General features: G+C 49.9%; 1 protein-coding gene across 1 annotated transcript in view; it reads right to left on the reverse strand.

The window, feature by feature from the left end:
• The window catches only part of tmem145 (transmembrane protein 145), a 32440-nt gene extending 22565 nt beyond the window's left edge, over window positions 1-9875 (reverse strand). Inside the window, exons 1-3 of the mRNA XM_080183847.1 lie at window positions 9750-9875; window positions 1825-1899; window positions 1311-1388 (exon numbers count right to left, since the gene is read on the reverse strand). Of these exons, the coding sequence (XP_080039973.1) occupies window positions 1311-1388; window positions 1825-1899; window positions 9750-9875 (279 nt within the window). The remainder of the gene's footprint in view (window positions 1-1310; window positions 1389-1824; window positions 1900-9749) is intronic.
• Between the last annotated feature and the right edge of the window lie 6509 nt (window positions 9876-16384).

Below are 16384 nucleotides of genomic sequence, written 5' to 3' on the forward strand. Positions count from 1 at the left end.
GGATGTCCAAAGTGGCTGAATGTTCTGCAAACGCTTCACAGCAGAGAAACTTCATACCTCGTTTTCCAACACATGGCATCCCAGAGGTGCTCATGTCTGGCAATGGACAGGCTCTCACCAGCCAGTTCATTAAGTCAAATGGGATTTGGCATCTCAGGATGGCACTGTACCATACAGCATCGAACCCATTCACCGGAAGTGTGGTCCAGACTTTAAAAGCCGGATCAAACAAACAGCCAGCAGCATCAATAGATACCAAGCTCTCCTGGTGGTTATTCAACTGCAGGGCAACCTCACACGTGGCACAGTGGTTAGCACTGCTGCCTCACTGTGCCAGGGGCCTGGGTTCGATTCCTGGCCTCAGGGCACATTCTCCCCATATCTGCATGGGTTTCCACCGGCTGCTCTGGTTTCCTCCCACAGTCCAAAGATGTGCGAGTTAGGTTGATTGGCTGTGTTCAGTTGCCCCTTAAGTGTCAGGGGGACTAATGGGGTAAATATGTGGGGTTATGGGGATAGGGCCTGGATGGGATTCATTCTGGTGCAGCCCTAATGTGCCGAGTGGCCTTCTGCACTGTGGGATACTATGATTCCATGCCAGTATAGAAATGGCACCCGCAAAATTACTCATGGATAAACCACGCCGCACTCTATCTTACAGAGTGCGCATGGGAGAGGTCCCGCTGAAAAAACACCATCTTGAACAGCTACCCATTGAGGTGGTGGAGGCTACTTCGCTAAATATATTTAAGTCACGGGTAGATAGGTTTCTGACAGACAAGGGAATTAAGGCTTATGTAGAGAAAGCAGGAAAGTGGAACTGATCCACTTCAGATCAGCCATGATCTTATTGAATGGCGGGGCAGGCTCGAGGGGCTAGATGGCCTACTCCTGCTCCTATTTCTTATGTTCTTAAGTGCGGGTCTTAAAACTGCCATCTGTGCCAGGGCCGAGAATCGAGGCTGCGACTCCCAGACTGGCCAGTCAGATATACCCTCCAGCACCGGATGTCCAAAGGAATCTCTGGACCCCCCCGTGTCGAAAGAGGCCCATGAAGATCTCAGCTGTGTACATAACTGGGAGTGGCAGGCCTTGCACTCTGAACACTGACTCACAGCTTGGTAACACTCGGTGAACTTGGAGCTTGTAAATAAAAGGGAACCTGGTGAAGGGATACCGGCCTCTGCTGACTTATTTCGGGGGAGAGATGAGGGTGGGGGAGAGAGGGGAAGGGGGAATGGAGGAGGCGGTGCCTGGGGCTGTACGCGGTCACTGTCCAAGGATAGCGTGCTGGCCAATTCCATACTGACCATCTGATTCTTCTGGTAAACCGCTGGCCACTGAGACACATCATCAAAATACAGCAAAATGTTCTGGCAACAATCTTCCTGCAAGACAGAGAGAGACAGAGACAGAGTTAGTGAGATACAGCAGTGGGGGGGGGGGGTGGACAGAGAGAGAGTGAGTTAGTGAGAGAGGGGGTGCGCGGGAGGGAGTGTGGTGTGAGGCCGGAGGGGAGAGAGAGGTGGAGTGGGAAATGAAGGTGTGTGTGGTGGGGGTAGACAGAGAGAGGTGGGGTGGCGAGCGAGAGAGACGGCAGAGCGAGAGAGAGAGATGGGAGAGGGAGAGAAATGGTAGGGAGAGGGAGGGAGTGCCATCTGCCTTCCCAGCTCAGGTCAGAGGTGGCATGGGCATTCATGTCCACTGCCAATTGGTGAACTGGCAGGTGACCATGCAGGCGGTCTGTCCCATCCTCCCTGCCAACCTGGAGACTCAGTGGCCCAGGGAGACTGCCCGCTCTCACCAGCCCAGGAACTGACTCACCTCGGGGTATTTGAAGTGGAACTGCAGTCTCCCATAGTCCGAGAGGAAACAGAATCTCGTCAGGAACACCCAGTCCTGGGATGGGGATGGGAAGAGGACACAGGTTAGAGGTCAGATATTAGGCAACTTATATATAATTCTCACCCCAATCCTCCGCTCTGCAAAATCATCCTCCAACTAGTGCCCTTCAGTCCCATTACCTGTCACACAGGGACAGGAGGCCATTCAGCCCCCTCCAGCCTGTCACACAGGGACAGGAGGCCATTCAGCCCCCTCCAGCCTGTCACACAGGGACAGGAGGCCATTCAGCCCCCTCCAGCCTGTCACACAGGGACAGGAGGCCATTCAGCCCCCTCCAGCCTGTCACACAGGGACAGGAGGCCATTCAGCCCCCTCCAGCCTGTCACACAGGGACAGGAGGCCATTCAGCCCCCTCCAGCCTGTCACACAGGGACAGGAGGCCATTCAGGCCCTCCAGCCTGTCACACAGGGACAGGAGGCCATTCAGGCCCTCCAGCCTGTCACACAGGGACAGGAGGCCATTCAGGCCCTCCAGCCTGTCACACAGGGACAGGAGGCCACTCAGCCCCTCCAGCCTGTCACACAGGGACAGGAGGCCATTCAGCCCCTCCAGCCTGTCACACAGGGACAGGAGGCCATTCAGCCCCTTTACATTCTTTCATTAAGATTACAGTTGATTTGCAGACAAATTGTCCAATATCACCAAGGGTCAGGGTTAAGGGAGCCTGCCCTGTCAGAGGGCCAGCATTGCCATGCTGTCTTGTGGCTGAGGTGTTACATTTTGGTTCCTCTCTGTCCCCAGTTATGGCAGCCACCAAATGGAGTCCTCCCTTGGCCAATATTTACTCTTGGCCTTCAGCAGTTAGTTAGTGGGATCTTGCTGTGTGCCAGCTGGCTGCTAGTTTTCCTACGTTACAACAGTGACTAGGCCACGGAAGTGGTCACTGGCTGAGAAGCGTGTGAAATGATCCAGTCACTACTACAAAATAAAGTTTTTTTTCCTCTAATTGTACTGAGGATATCGATCCCGCTGTTTTGATACGACACTGTCATCCTGGGACCTTCACTCTTCCTGCTCCCAGTGGGACAATCAACTTCCGACAAACCCTCTCGGGTTCAGCTGATCGTCATCTCTCCTCCGTCAGCCGGAGACCCGAGAAGGCTTTAAACTATTAAACAGGCCTTGGAAAGGGCTAATGAGGGAGAACAGATGAGAGATCCGGTGACACTCGGCTATGAAGAGGAAGGGACGGGCTCTCGACCAGAGACCAGCCACATTCAATCTGATCCCGGGACACAGATGGAGATGAGAGGGCAGGTCAGCACAGGCCTGGTCTGAGAGATCAGCTTCCAGGAGTAACACAACAGAGGAGAGAGAGAGGGAATTCCAGAGCGGAGGGCTCATGTCACTAACAAGGAACCTGCAAGACTCACAGAATCAGCAAATCCCTACAGTGCAGAAGGACCACATTCGGTCCATCAAGTCTGCACCACCTGCGTCCTATCCCTCCATCCCCACAACCAAATGCATGTACCCTAGCTAGTCCCCCTGACACTAAGGGGCAATTTAGCACAGCCAATCCACCAAATCCGCGCATCTCTGGAGTGTGGGAGGAAACAGAACATCAAAAGGAAACCCACGCAGACACGGGGAGAATGTGCAAACTCCACACACAGAACACTGGGGAAGTGCAGAGTTCTACAGGCTGAAGGGATATTACAGAGATCGGGAGGGATGGTGTAGAGGGAGCTTTACTCTGTATCCAATCGCATGCAGATCCTGTCCTGGGAGTGTTTGATGGAGACAGTGTAAAGGGAGCTTTATTCTGTATCTAACCCCATGCTGTGCCTGTCCTGGGAGTGTTTGATGGTAAAAAGTCTGACAACACCAGGTTTTAGTCCAACCTATTTATTTGATAATATACTCACTAGCTTTCGGGGTTACCCCCTTCGTCAGGTGAATGGAGAGTTCTGGCCTCAGACAGAGCATATAAAGCTCTGTCTGAGGCCAGAACTCTCCATTCACCTGACGAAGGGGGTAACCCCGAAAGCTAGTGAGTATATTATCAAATAAATAGGTTGGACTAAAACCTGGTGTTGTCAGACTTTTTACTGTGTTTACGCCAGTCCAACGCCGGCTTACCCACATCGTGTTTGATGGGGACAGTGTAGAGGGAGTTTTACTCTGTATCTAACTCCATGCAGTGCCTGTCCTGGGAGTATTTGATGAGGACAATGTAGAGGGAGTTTTACTCTGTATCTAACCCCGTGCTGTGCCTGTCCTGGGAGTATTTGATGAGGACAGTGTAGAGGGAGCTTTACTCTGTATCTAACCCTGTGCTGTACCTGTCCTGGGAATGTCTGATGGGGACAGTGTAGAGGGAGTTTTACTCTGTATCTAACCCCGTGCTGTGCCTATCCTGGAAGTGTTTGATGGGGACAGTGTAGAGGGAGTTTTACTCTGTATCTAACCCCGTGCTGTGCCTATCCTGGGAGTGTTTGATGAGGACAGTGTAGAGGGAGTTTTACTCTGTATCTAACCCCGTGCTGTACCTGTCCTGGGAGTGTCTGATGGGGACATAATCCATTAATTATGGTGAATTTCCTCTTCACTGATTACAGAGTATCATTTGTACAACTTCCACTTTTTGATCTAATCCTTTTCTCCAACACCCTCCCACCCCCCAAGACACCATAGAGACTTAGTCTTGGTCACCATGGAGACTGGGTCTAGGAGAGAAGAAGGCCTTAGGTTTCCAGGGGCAAGATGAAAGTGTTCCTGTCACAACAACACAAAGACAAAGGGACTCCTGCCGTTACCATGACACGGTATAATTCAGCTCGATGGTTGTGATAGCAACCCTCTGTCATCCCATGGCCTACATTGTACAGTGCTGGGTATGCATTCCCCGGAATACAATCCGGGGGAGAGTCCATTATAGGAGCCCCAGAGGGAGCTGGATTCGAGTTTGAGAGAGGGGGAATTAACAGTTCCTGAAACAGGAGTGGAAAAGGGAGATGGGAAGGAGTGAGGGGCACAGGAGGGCCTGAGCAGCAGTGCAAAACGTATTGAACTAAAGTAACCATACAAGTAATGTGGCTACCAGAGCAGGTCAGAGGCTGGGAATCCGGTGGCGAATAACTCCCTGGTATGGTGTCACAGTGGTTAGCACTGCCGCCTCACTATGCCAGGGATGCAGGTTCAATCCCCGGCTTGGAATAGCGCACATTCTCCCTGTGTCTGCGTGGGTTTCCTCCTGGTGAGCCGGTTTCCTCCCACATGCTGGTTAGGTGCACTGGCTATGCTAAATTCTCCCTCAGTGTACCCAGAGTGGGGATTTTCACAGTAACTTCAATGCAGTGTAAGCCTACTTGTGACACTAATAAATAAACTTTAAACCAAAGCCCATCCACCATCTATAGGCACAAGTCAGGAGTGTGATGGAATACTCTCCACTTGCCTGGATGGGTGCAGCTCCATCATAACTCAAGAAACTCAACACCATCCAGGATAAAACAGCCCACTTGATTGGCACCACATTCATTCCCTCCACCTCTGATGCACAGTGGCAGCCCTGTGTATCATCCACAATATGCACTGCAGCAACTATAACGGGAGATTGGTTCAACTTAATCAGAACATTGACTACAGGAGTTGGGATGTCTTGTTGAAGTTGTACAAGACATTAGTAAGGCCACACTTGGAATACTGTGTGCAGTTCTGGTCACCCTATTATAGAAAGAATATTAAACTAGAAAGAGTGCAGAAAAGATTTACTAGGATGCTACTGGGACTTGATAGTTTGAGCTATAAGAAAACTGGATAAAATGGGACTTTTTCCCCTGGAGCGTAGGAGGCTGAGGGGTTATCTTATAAAGGTCTATAAAATCATGAGGGACACAGATAAGGTAGATAGTCAACACCTTTTTCCCAAAGGAAGGGGAGTCTAAAACTAGAGGGCATAGGTAAAAGGTGAGAGATACAAAAATGTCCAGAGGGTCAACTTTTTCAGAGGATGGTGAGTGTCTGGAACAAGCTGCCAGAGGTGTAGAAGAGGAGGGTACAATTTTGTCTTGTATTTAGAGTTACATGGGTAAGATGGATATAGAGAGATATGGGCCAAACACGGACAATTGTGACTAGCCTCACGGTTAAAAACTGGCTTGCATGGACAAGTTGGGCCGAAGGGCTTGTTTCCATGCTGTAATGACTGGATTTGTATTCACTCGAGTTTAGAAAGACAAGAGGAGATCTAATTCAAACGTATAAAATTCTAACAGGGCTGGACAGACTGGATACAGGGAGGTTGTTTTGCTTGGCTGAGGAATCCAGAACCAGGGGTCACAGTCTCAGGATATGGAGTAGACCATTCAAGACTGAAAGGAGGAGGAACTTTTTCTTTCGGAGGATGGCGAACCTGTGGAATTCTCTACCACAAAAGGCTGTGGAGGCCAAGTCACTGAATATGCTCAAGAAAGAGACAGGATTTTTTAATGGCATCAAGGGGTATTGGGAGAAAGCAGGAACGTGGCATTGAGCTAGAAGATCAGCCATGGTCATATGGAGTGGCGGAGTAGGATCTAAGGGATGAATGGTCTAATCCTCCGAGTTTCAGCATGTCATGTTGCAGGTTTATAAAACTTTGGGAAGGCTGCACTTAGAGTATTGCAATCAGTTCTGGTTGTCACATTACAGGAAGGGTGCCGAGAGTGGTTAGCACTGCTGCCTCACAGCGTCAGCGAGACAGGTTCAAATCCCAGCCTGGGTCACTGTCTGTCTGGAGTTTGCACGTTCTCCCCGCATCTGCGTGCGTTTCCTTCCACAGTCCAAAGATGTGCTGGTTAGATGCACTGGCCATGCTCAGTGCACCTGAACAGGTGCCGGAGTGTGGCGAATGGAGAATTTCACAGTAACTTCACTGCAGTGCTAATGTAAGCTTACTTGCAACTAATAACTAAATTTTAACTTTTACTTTGTGGAGGGTGCAGAAGAGGTTTACCATGCCTGCATTAGAGTGTATGAGTTATAAAGAGAGGCTGGACAAACTACAGGTTGTTTTCTCTGGAGTGGCAGGGGCTGAGGGGAGACCTGATAGATGTCTATATTATAAGGGGCATGGATGGGGCTGACAGTCAGAATCCTTCTCCCAGAGTTGAATTGTCTAATACTAAGAGGCACACACTGGAGGTGAGGGGGACAAAGTTCAAAGGAGATGTGAAGGGCAAATTTTGTTTTACAGAGTGGTAGGTGTCTGGAATGTGCTGCCAGGTATGATAGGGGTGTTTAAGGGGCTTTTAGATCAACATATAAATATGCAAAGAATAGAAGGATATGGACCAAGGTCAGGCAGCAGGGATTAATTAATTTGGCATCATGTTCGGCACAACATTGTGGGCCGAAGGGCCTGTTCCTGTGCTGTACTGTTCTGTGCCCTACGTGAACACATCTTGGGCTAAACCCACACCCACTTCCATCTAGAAGGACAAATGCAGCAGATACTTGGGAACACCACCACCCAGGAGTTCCCCTACAAGTCACTTACCATTCTGACTCGCAAATATATCGGCCGTTCCTTCACAGTCCCCGGGTCAAAACCCTGGAACTCCCTCCCTAACAGCACTGTGGTGTACCTACACCTTAGAAACTGCAGCGACTCAAGAAAGCAGCTCACTGTCACCTTCTCGATGGGTATTTAAGGATGGACAATAAATGCTGGTTGAGCCAGCAATATTCACATCCAAAACATGAAGAAAACATTTTTCACTGAACAAACCACACAATCCCTTCAGTGCAAGAGGCCATTCAGCCCATCGAACCTGCATGGATAACAACCCATGGCCCTATCCCTGCTAGTTGCGCTGACACTAAGGGGCAATTTAGCATGGCCAATCCACCCAACCCACACATCTTACAGACTGTGGGGGCAAACTGGAGCGCCCGGAGGAAACCCAGGCAGACACGGGGAGAATGTGCAGATTCCACACAGTGACCCGAGGCCGGAATTGAACCCGGGTCCCTGGCACCACGTGGCAGGAATGCTAACCATTCGTCCCTCCGCACACACACCCTTCTCACCCTTGTCACCCCCACCCCTCACTCCTCCTCCTCCATCACTACACCTCCCCTCACCCACACCTTCCTTTCCCTCTCCCTTGCTGTGCTCCTCTGGTCCATTCCCCGACACTCCTCCCCCCCTCAACCCAAACTCCTCCCCCCTTGCCAGTAGTCCCATACCCCTCCGCCTCCTCATTCCCCTCGCCCCCATCCCCTCCTCCTCCTTCCCCCACACTCCTCATACCCCCACCCTCCTCCTCTTCATCCCCCCACCCACACCTCCACCCCCTCCACCACCCTCCTCACACCTCCACACCCCTGCCTCGCACCGCCCCCCAACACCCCACCCTCGCCTCGCACCGCCCCCCAACACCCCACCCTCGCCTCGCACCGCCCCCCACCTCCCCACCCCACTCCTCACACCCCACCCCTCCTCGCACCACACCCCTCACCCTCACCCCGCACCCCCACACCCTCCTCGCAACCCCGCACCACCGCACCCCCACCCCCCCCCACCGCACCCCCACCCCGCACCCCCACCCCGCACCACCACACCCCCACCCCCACCCCGCAACACCCCCACCCCCACCCCGCAACACCCCCACCCCCACCCCGCAACACCCCGCAACACCCCCACCACACCCCACCCCCCCACCCCGCACCACCCCCACCCCCACCCCCCCCACCCCGCACCACCCCCACCCCGCACCACCACACCCCCACCCCGCACCACCACACCCCCACCCCCACCCCGCACCACCACACCCCCACCCCCACCCCGCACCACCACACCCCCACCCCCACCCCGCACCACCACACCCCCACCCCCACCCCGCACCACCACACCCCCACCCCCACCCCGCACCACCACACCCCCACCCCCACCCCGCACCACCACACCCCCACCCCCACCCCGCACCACCACACCCCCACCCCCACCCCGCACCACCACACCCCCACCCCGCACCACCCCCACCCCCACCCCGCACCACCCCCACCCCCACCCCGCACCACCGCACCCCCACCCCCCCACCCCGCACCACCGCACCCCCACCCCGCACCACCGCACCCCCACCCCGCACCACCGCACCCCCACCCCCCCACCCCGCACCACCGCACCCCCACCCCCCCCACCCCGCACCCACACCCCCCCACCCCGCACCACCGCACCCCCACCCCGCACCACCGCACCCCCACCCCCGCACCACCGCACCCCCACCCCCCCACCCCGCACCACCGCACCCCCACCCCCCCACCCCGCACCACCACACCCCCACCCCCCCACCCCGCACCACCACACCCCCACCCCGCACCACCACACCCTTCTCGCAACCCCACCCTCCGCACATCCCCCCACGCCCCCCCACCCCACCCCACCCCCACCCACCCCTGCACCTCCACCCTGCACCCGCACACCCCCCACCCACCAGCCCCCCCACACCCCCGTACCCCCCGCCCCCCCACCCCACCCCCACCCACCCTCCCGCACCCCCACCCCCCGCACCCCCACCCCCCCCGCACCCTCACCCCCACCTCCCCCCTCACCCCCACCTCCCCTGCACCCCCACCCCCCCCACCCCCCCCCACCACCCCCCACCACCCCACCCCCCCCACAACCCCCCCACCCCCACTACCCCCACCCACCCCCCCCACAGCACCACCACCCCCCAACACACCCCCCCACCCCTGCACCCCCCTCCCACCCCCCCCATCCCCACCCACCCCCACCCCCCTCCCACCCCCACCCCAACCCCACTCCCACCCCCCCCCCGCACCCCCACCCCACTCCCACCCCCCCCGCACCCCCGCCCACCCACACACCACCCCTCCTCCCCTCTCCCCCTCTCACCTCGGAGGTACTGATGCTGCCTCTTACATATTTAGCGGTGTTACTCTGCAGACGGGCTGCGCTGATCAGCAGCAGGAAAAGTCTCTGCAGTTTCCCGCGGCCGCTGCGGCTCTGGGTCCCGGCCATCTTCCAGTGCGCGACCCCGACAGCGCGCTCCCGATTAAAGGGACCCTGCCTGTGGCAGCAAAGACTTAGACCTGACCCCCTAGTGCAGAGCCTCACTGGATCATTAATAAATATCTCCATCTTTCCAAACTGTATCAGTAATGTCCCTGTATCAATATTAAATATCTCCACCCTTTCTATCTGTAACAACAATGTCCCAGTTTCAATATTAAGTATCTCCATCCTTTCTATCAGTTTCAATAATGACCCAGCGCCAAATTTTATATCTCAATCACTCATATCCCTCTATCAAGAAGATCTACCATCCTTTCCATCTGTATCAATAATGTCCCTGTATCAAAATTAAGTATCTCCATCTTTTCTTTCTATATTAATAATGACCCATATCAAAATTAAATATCTCCACCTTTTCTATCTCTTCTGCCTATGTCAATAATTTCCCAGTATCAATATTAAATACTTCAATTTTTCCAACCTGTGTCTATGATGTTCCTGAATCAATACTAAATCTTTCCATCCTTTCTATCTGTGTCTACAATGTCCCTGTGTCAGTCTTAAAAATATTTATCTTTTCTGAGTCATTAATGTCCCCGTATCAATATTAAAAATCTCCATCTTTTCTATCTGTGTTAATATTAAATATTTCTATCTTTTCTATCTGTATCTATAATGTCCCTATATCAATACTAAACATATCCATCCTTATGTTCATGTAGGTAGTTCATCCAGGACAAGGCTAGCCCATTGCACTTTGGGTGTGCTGACGCCTGTGATGTCCTCAAATGTGGATACTCGACTGCAAAATTTGTGTTATGGGGGATTTGCGATCGCGTTCTCTCCTGGTTTCCAAATCAAAAACAGAGGTTTGTTCTATCTGTATCAATATTAAATATCTCAATTTTTCTATCTGTCAATAATGCATCTGTGTCAATATTAAATATCTACATATTTTCTACTTGTATCAATTATGTCCCTGTATCAATAGTAAATATCTACATCTTTACTATCTGCATTTGTAACGTCCCTATATCAATATTAAATATCTACATATTTTCTATCTGTATCTATAATGTCTCTATATCAATGCTAAATATCTGCATCCTTTCTGTTTCTATAACGTCCTTGTATCAATATTAAATATCTCCATCTTTTCTATCTGCATCGATGTTAAATATCTCCACTTTTTTACCTGTCAATAATGTATCTGTGTCAATATTAAGTATCTACATCTTTTCTATCTGTATCTTTAATGTTTCTATATCAATATTAAATCTCTCCCCCCCACCTCCCTCCGCAGCAGAGAGCAATCTGGCCTCCTCCTCCCCCCCCACCAGAGAACGATTTGGCCTCCCCCCCCAACCCCCTCCAGAGAATGATTTGGCCTCCCTCCTCCCTGCCCCCACCCCCCCACCAGAGAATTATTTGGCCTCCACTCCCACCCTCCCACCAGAGAACCATCTGGCCTCCTTCCCTCTCACCCCGCCTGAGAATGATAGGGTCTCCCTCCTCCCCCATTCCCCCCACCCCTTCAGAAATACATCTGACAAGGCTCCTCCTCCCATTCTCCCACCAGAGAATGATCTGGCCTGCCTCCCTCCATTACCTCTGCGCCCCTCCCCGCCCCCCACAACCGATCTGCCTGGACATGGGTGCGGATCACGCTATTCACCTCATGCCCAACTTTATCAAGTTTTCGCGCCCAAACATGGGTGCAATGCAATGGTAAAATCGGGTTCCCTGTGTCAGTGTAAAAAATCTCCATCTTTTCTCTCTGTATCAATAATGTGCCTGTATTAATAATAAATATCAGCATCTTTTCTATCTGTGTCAATACTAAATATCACCATCTTTTTGATCTGTCAGTAATGTCTCTGTATTAAAATTAAATAGCTCCATCTTTTGTATCTGCCTCAATAATCTCCCTGTGTCAATACTAAATATCTCCATCTTTTCTATCTGTGTCAATATTCAATTTCTCCAATTTTTTGATTTGTCAGTAATATCCCTATATTAAAATTAAATATCTCCATCTTTTCCACCTGTATATATAATGTCCCTGTATCAACATTAAATATCTCCATCTTTTCTATTGGTACCAATATTAAATATCTTCCATAATTTCTATCTGTATCTATAATGTCGCTGTATCAACATTAAATATCTCCATCTTTTCGATCTATCAGAAATGTCCCTGTATTAAAGTTAAATATCTCCATCTTTCCTATTGGTACCAATATTAAATACCTCCTTTTTTTCAATCTGTATCCATAATATCCCTGTATCAATTTTAAATATCTCTATCATTTCTTTCTCCATATTAAATATCCATTCTATCTTTATCAATAATGTCCTTATCATTATAATACGGCTATCTTTTCTAATTGTCAATAATATTTCTGTCTTAAAATTAAATATCTGCATTTTTTCTATCTATGTCAATATTAAATATCTCCATCTTTTTTATCTGTATCAAAATTAAATATGTCCATATTTTCTGTTTCATTTATGTCCCTGTATCAATATTAAATATCTCCATCTTCTCTATCTGTATCTATAATGTCCCTGTATCGGTATTAAATATCTCCATATTTCCTATCTACATCAATAGTGTCATTTCATTATTAAATATCTCCATTTTTTTCCATCTGTTAATAACGTCCCTGTATTAAAATTAAATAGCTCCATCTTTTCTATCTGTATCTATAATGCCCCTATATCAATATTAAATATCTCCATATTTCCTCTCTGCGTCAATAGTGTCATATCATTATTAAATATCTCCATTTCTTTCCACCTGTTAATAACATCCCTGTATTAAAACAAAATAGCTCCATCTTTTTTATCTATGATGTCCCCCCATTAATATTAAATACCTCTATCTTTTCTATATGTATCAATAATGTCAATGTGTCAATATTAATTATCTCCATCTTTTCTACCTGTATCAATATTAATTATCTCCATCTTTACTACCTGTATCAGTAATATCCCTGGATCAATATCTTTCCATCTGTGTCAATAATAAATATCAATATTAAATATCTCTATCTTTTCTATCTGGATCTATATTAAATATCTCTACCTATTCGATCTTTAGCAATAATGTCTATATCATTCTATCAATAATGTCCCTGTATTAATATTAAATATCTCCATTTCTTGTGTCAATAATGTCCCTGTATCAATATTAAATATCTCCATCTTTTCTATCTGTATCTATACTGTTAATGTATCAATATTAAATATATTAACTGTTTTCTATGTATGTTCTGATTATATCCATGTCACTGTCATTACAGCGTAAGGGAGTAAAGTGATTATTTTACCAAGTTGTCATATAGATGGACACAGAGACAGCGGCTGTGATTCTCCCATCCCGACCCATGACTTTCTGGCGGGTTGAGATGGAAGATGTATGTTGCTGGCCTTGTTCCACGATTTGCACGTGCACTGGGAACGCATTGTTATCTCCCAGAGCCTGCTAACAGTCGCAGGCCAGACCATGCTGGAAACCAGTGGGAAGGCAGGTAAGTAATTTGAATCTTTTTGTAACATGTTTTAAATATCTTTAAAAAGTAATTGCTGGGAACTTGCTGGTCCTGATTGTATCTCCCACCCTTTCAGGAGTACTTCATTCTGGCAGGATTTACAGTAGCTCCCCATGTTCGGGGAACTAGCAGGTGACCCCCTCAGAATGAAGGGGGAGAGGGAATTAGGGGCCCCCAGGGATCGGGCTGCGGAGGGGCATGGGGATTGCCCATTGGGCATCAGGCAGTGCCAAGGGGCCAGAGCCTTTTGTGGGCAGGGCCTAGGAATGGTGGGGGGGGGGCGGTGTCCTGCTGCCACACTGCGTAGTGATTGGTCTGGGATGGAAGAAGGGCAGCGATTGGGGCACGTTGGGAGGGGGTGGTCTGCAGGGTGCATCTGCCTCCCGGGGTTCTAACCCCGAGGGGCTGGTGTCTACCAGGGTGAGGGGGATTGCTGGGGGGATGGGCTGGACATCAGGAATTGTTGTGGGGGCTGTGATTGGGCTGTTGGAGGGGGGTGGGGGGTGCCTGGCCAGTGATTGAGCTGGTCTGCAAATGGGGAGTCTGAAAGATCAGGGCCACTGTGCACGCGCAGAGTTCCAGAACTATCAAACTGCAGCACGAATAAGTCCTGCTCCCCTGGGTTTTTAATGATACTCATGATTAGGACCTCTGCAGTGCACAGAATGTGGAGATTTAAGTGAGAACCTGGACTGACGATATAAGTCGGGATCTAAAACAGTTTTCCCGTCAATTCAGCACTTTTGGGAGAATCACGGGCAGGAGTTTGAATGCCTCCTCAGCTATTTCATTTAAACCTTGGAATGAACATTTAAAAGAAAGCAACCCATTGACGGAAGGAAATTTGTCATCCTTTCTCAAGAACCATGGCAATGTAGGTGATTTTGAGTTAACTGCACCCTTCCTTGGGGAGGTCCTAACAGGTCAATCCGTTCTCAGGGATTGGGTGATCAATGCTGCCTATTGTGGCATGATTTGGACACGAGTTTGCAAGGAACAGATTGGGAATTTATTAATGTATTCTGGATAATATAGATTAACACAGAAAGCAGGGTCCATGCAACCACAGAATCCCTACAATGCAGGAGGAGGCCATTTGGCCCATTGAGTTTGCACCGACCCTCCGAAAGAGCATCATACCCAGGCTCTACTCCCCACTCTATCCCCGTATCCCACGCACTTCCCGTGGTTTATCCATGTCCCTGGGATGATTGCAGCTCGATCAACAAAGTTGACCACAAAATTGACCATCCTCCACCTCCCCCCCTTCCCCTCCTTGGCTCGTCCAAGGATGAAATCAGGTAAACCGAAGGACTTCAGCAGGAAGAGGAAGACAGACAACTTTCTCATCCTCAGGAACTCATGTGAATGAATGAAGCTGGTTTTGCTTTTTGAATTGTGGTAACCTTTTGTGGAAAGTGCACAGTAGAATCTCACCACCTGCACCATGAAGGCTCCTGGAGCATCCGTTTGGGTGCTGTGGGCTGATGGAATACTTACTGGCACAGGTGGCAAGTCAGGCGGCGCAACCTTTGGCTGTGGGATCTTTTAGCCCGCCTCATCTGAAAGGCAGCCCCTCCACCAGAGCTTCACTCCACTGGAAGGCTCCTGGTTACCTTGGGACTTTCATCCTGGATAAGCCTGAATAAAGTGGGTAGGCAGGGGGAAGGTGCTCTTAAATGTAGCAGGATAGGTACTTGGCCAAACAAGTGGGAAAAAAGTCGACTGATTTGTTCTCCTCATGAGATTCCAGAGAGCCGTGCGGCCTCATATGGACACAGATGTCAGTCAGTCATAGACAATCACACAGCGCCTGACATCAGTCGGTCAGACTCATAGACAATCACACAGCGCCTGACACCAGTCAGTCAGTCGTAGACAATCACACAGCGCCTGACACCAGTCAGACTCATAGGCAAGTGGTGTACCTCAAGGATCTGTTCTGGGGCCACTGCTGTTTGTCATTTTTATAAATGACCTAGAAGAGGGTGTAGAAGGATGGATTAGTAAATTTGCTGATGACACTAAAGTCGGAGGGTTATAGACAGCGAGGATGGATGTTACAGTTTGCAGAGGGACATAGATAAGCTGCAGAGCTGGGCCGAGAGGTGGCAAATTTGAGTTTAATACGGTAAACTGTGAGGTGATTCACTTTGGTAAGAGTAACAGGAATACAGAATATAGGGCTAATGGAAGGACTCTTAGTAGCATTGACGAGCAGAGAGATCTCGGTGTACATGTGCATAGCTCCCTGAAAGTTGGCACCCAAGTTGATAAGGTTGTTAAGAAGGCGTACGGTGTGTTAACTTTTATTGGTAGAGGAATTGAATTTCGGAGCCGTGAGGTCATGTCGCAACTGTACAAAACTCTGGTGCGGCTGCACTTGGAGTATTGCATACAGTTCTGGTCGCCACATTGTAAGAAAGATGTGGAGACATTGGAAAGGGTGCAGAGGAGGTATGGTGGGAAGGTCTTATAAGGAAAGGCTGAGGGATTTGAGGTTAATTTCATTAGACAAGAAGGTTACGAGGTGACCTAATTGAGGCATACAAGATGATCAGAGGGTTAGATAGGGTGGACAGTGAGAGCCTTTTTCCTCGGATGGTGATAGCTAACACGATGGGACATAGCTTTAAGTTAAGGGGTGGTAATTATAGGATGAATGTCAGAGGTAGGTTCTTTACTCAGAGGGTAGTAAGGACGTGGAATGCCCTGCCTGCAGCAGTTGTGGACTCGCCAACTTTAAGGGCGTTCAAATGGTCAGTGGATAGGCATATGGATAACATTGGAATAGTTTAGGTTAGAGGGTCATTAGTTTGGTTCCACCGGTCGGCGCAACATCGCAGGCTGAAGGGCCTGTACTGCGTTGTAATGTTCTATGTTCTACAATCACACAGCGCCTGACATCAGTCAGACGAATGGACAATCACACAGTGCTTGACACCAGTCAGTCTGCCTCAC

Source organism: Carcharhinus amblyrhynchos, unplaced genomic scaffold (assembly GCF_965287045.1).
Source record: "Carcharhinus amblyrhynchos unplaced genomic scaffold, sCarAmb.v2.hapA scaffold_443, whole genome shotgun sequence".
In the NCBI taxonomy this organism is placed as follows: Eukaryota; Metazoa; Chordata; class Chondrichthyes; order Carcharhiniformes; family Carcharhinidae; genus Carcharhinus; species Carcharhinus amblyrhynchos.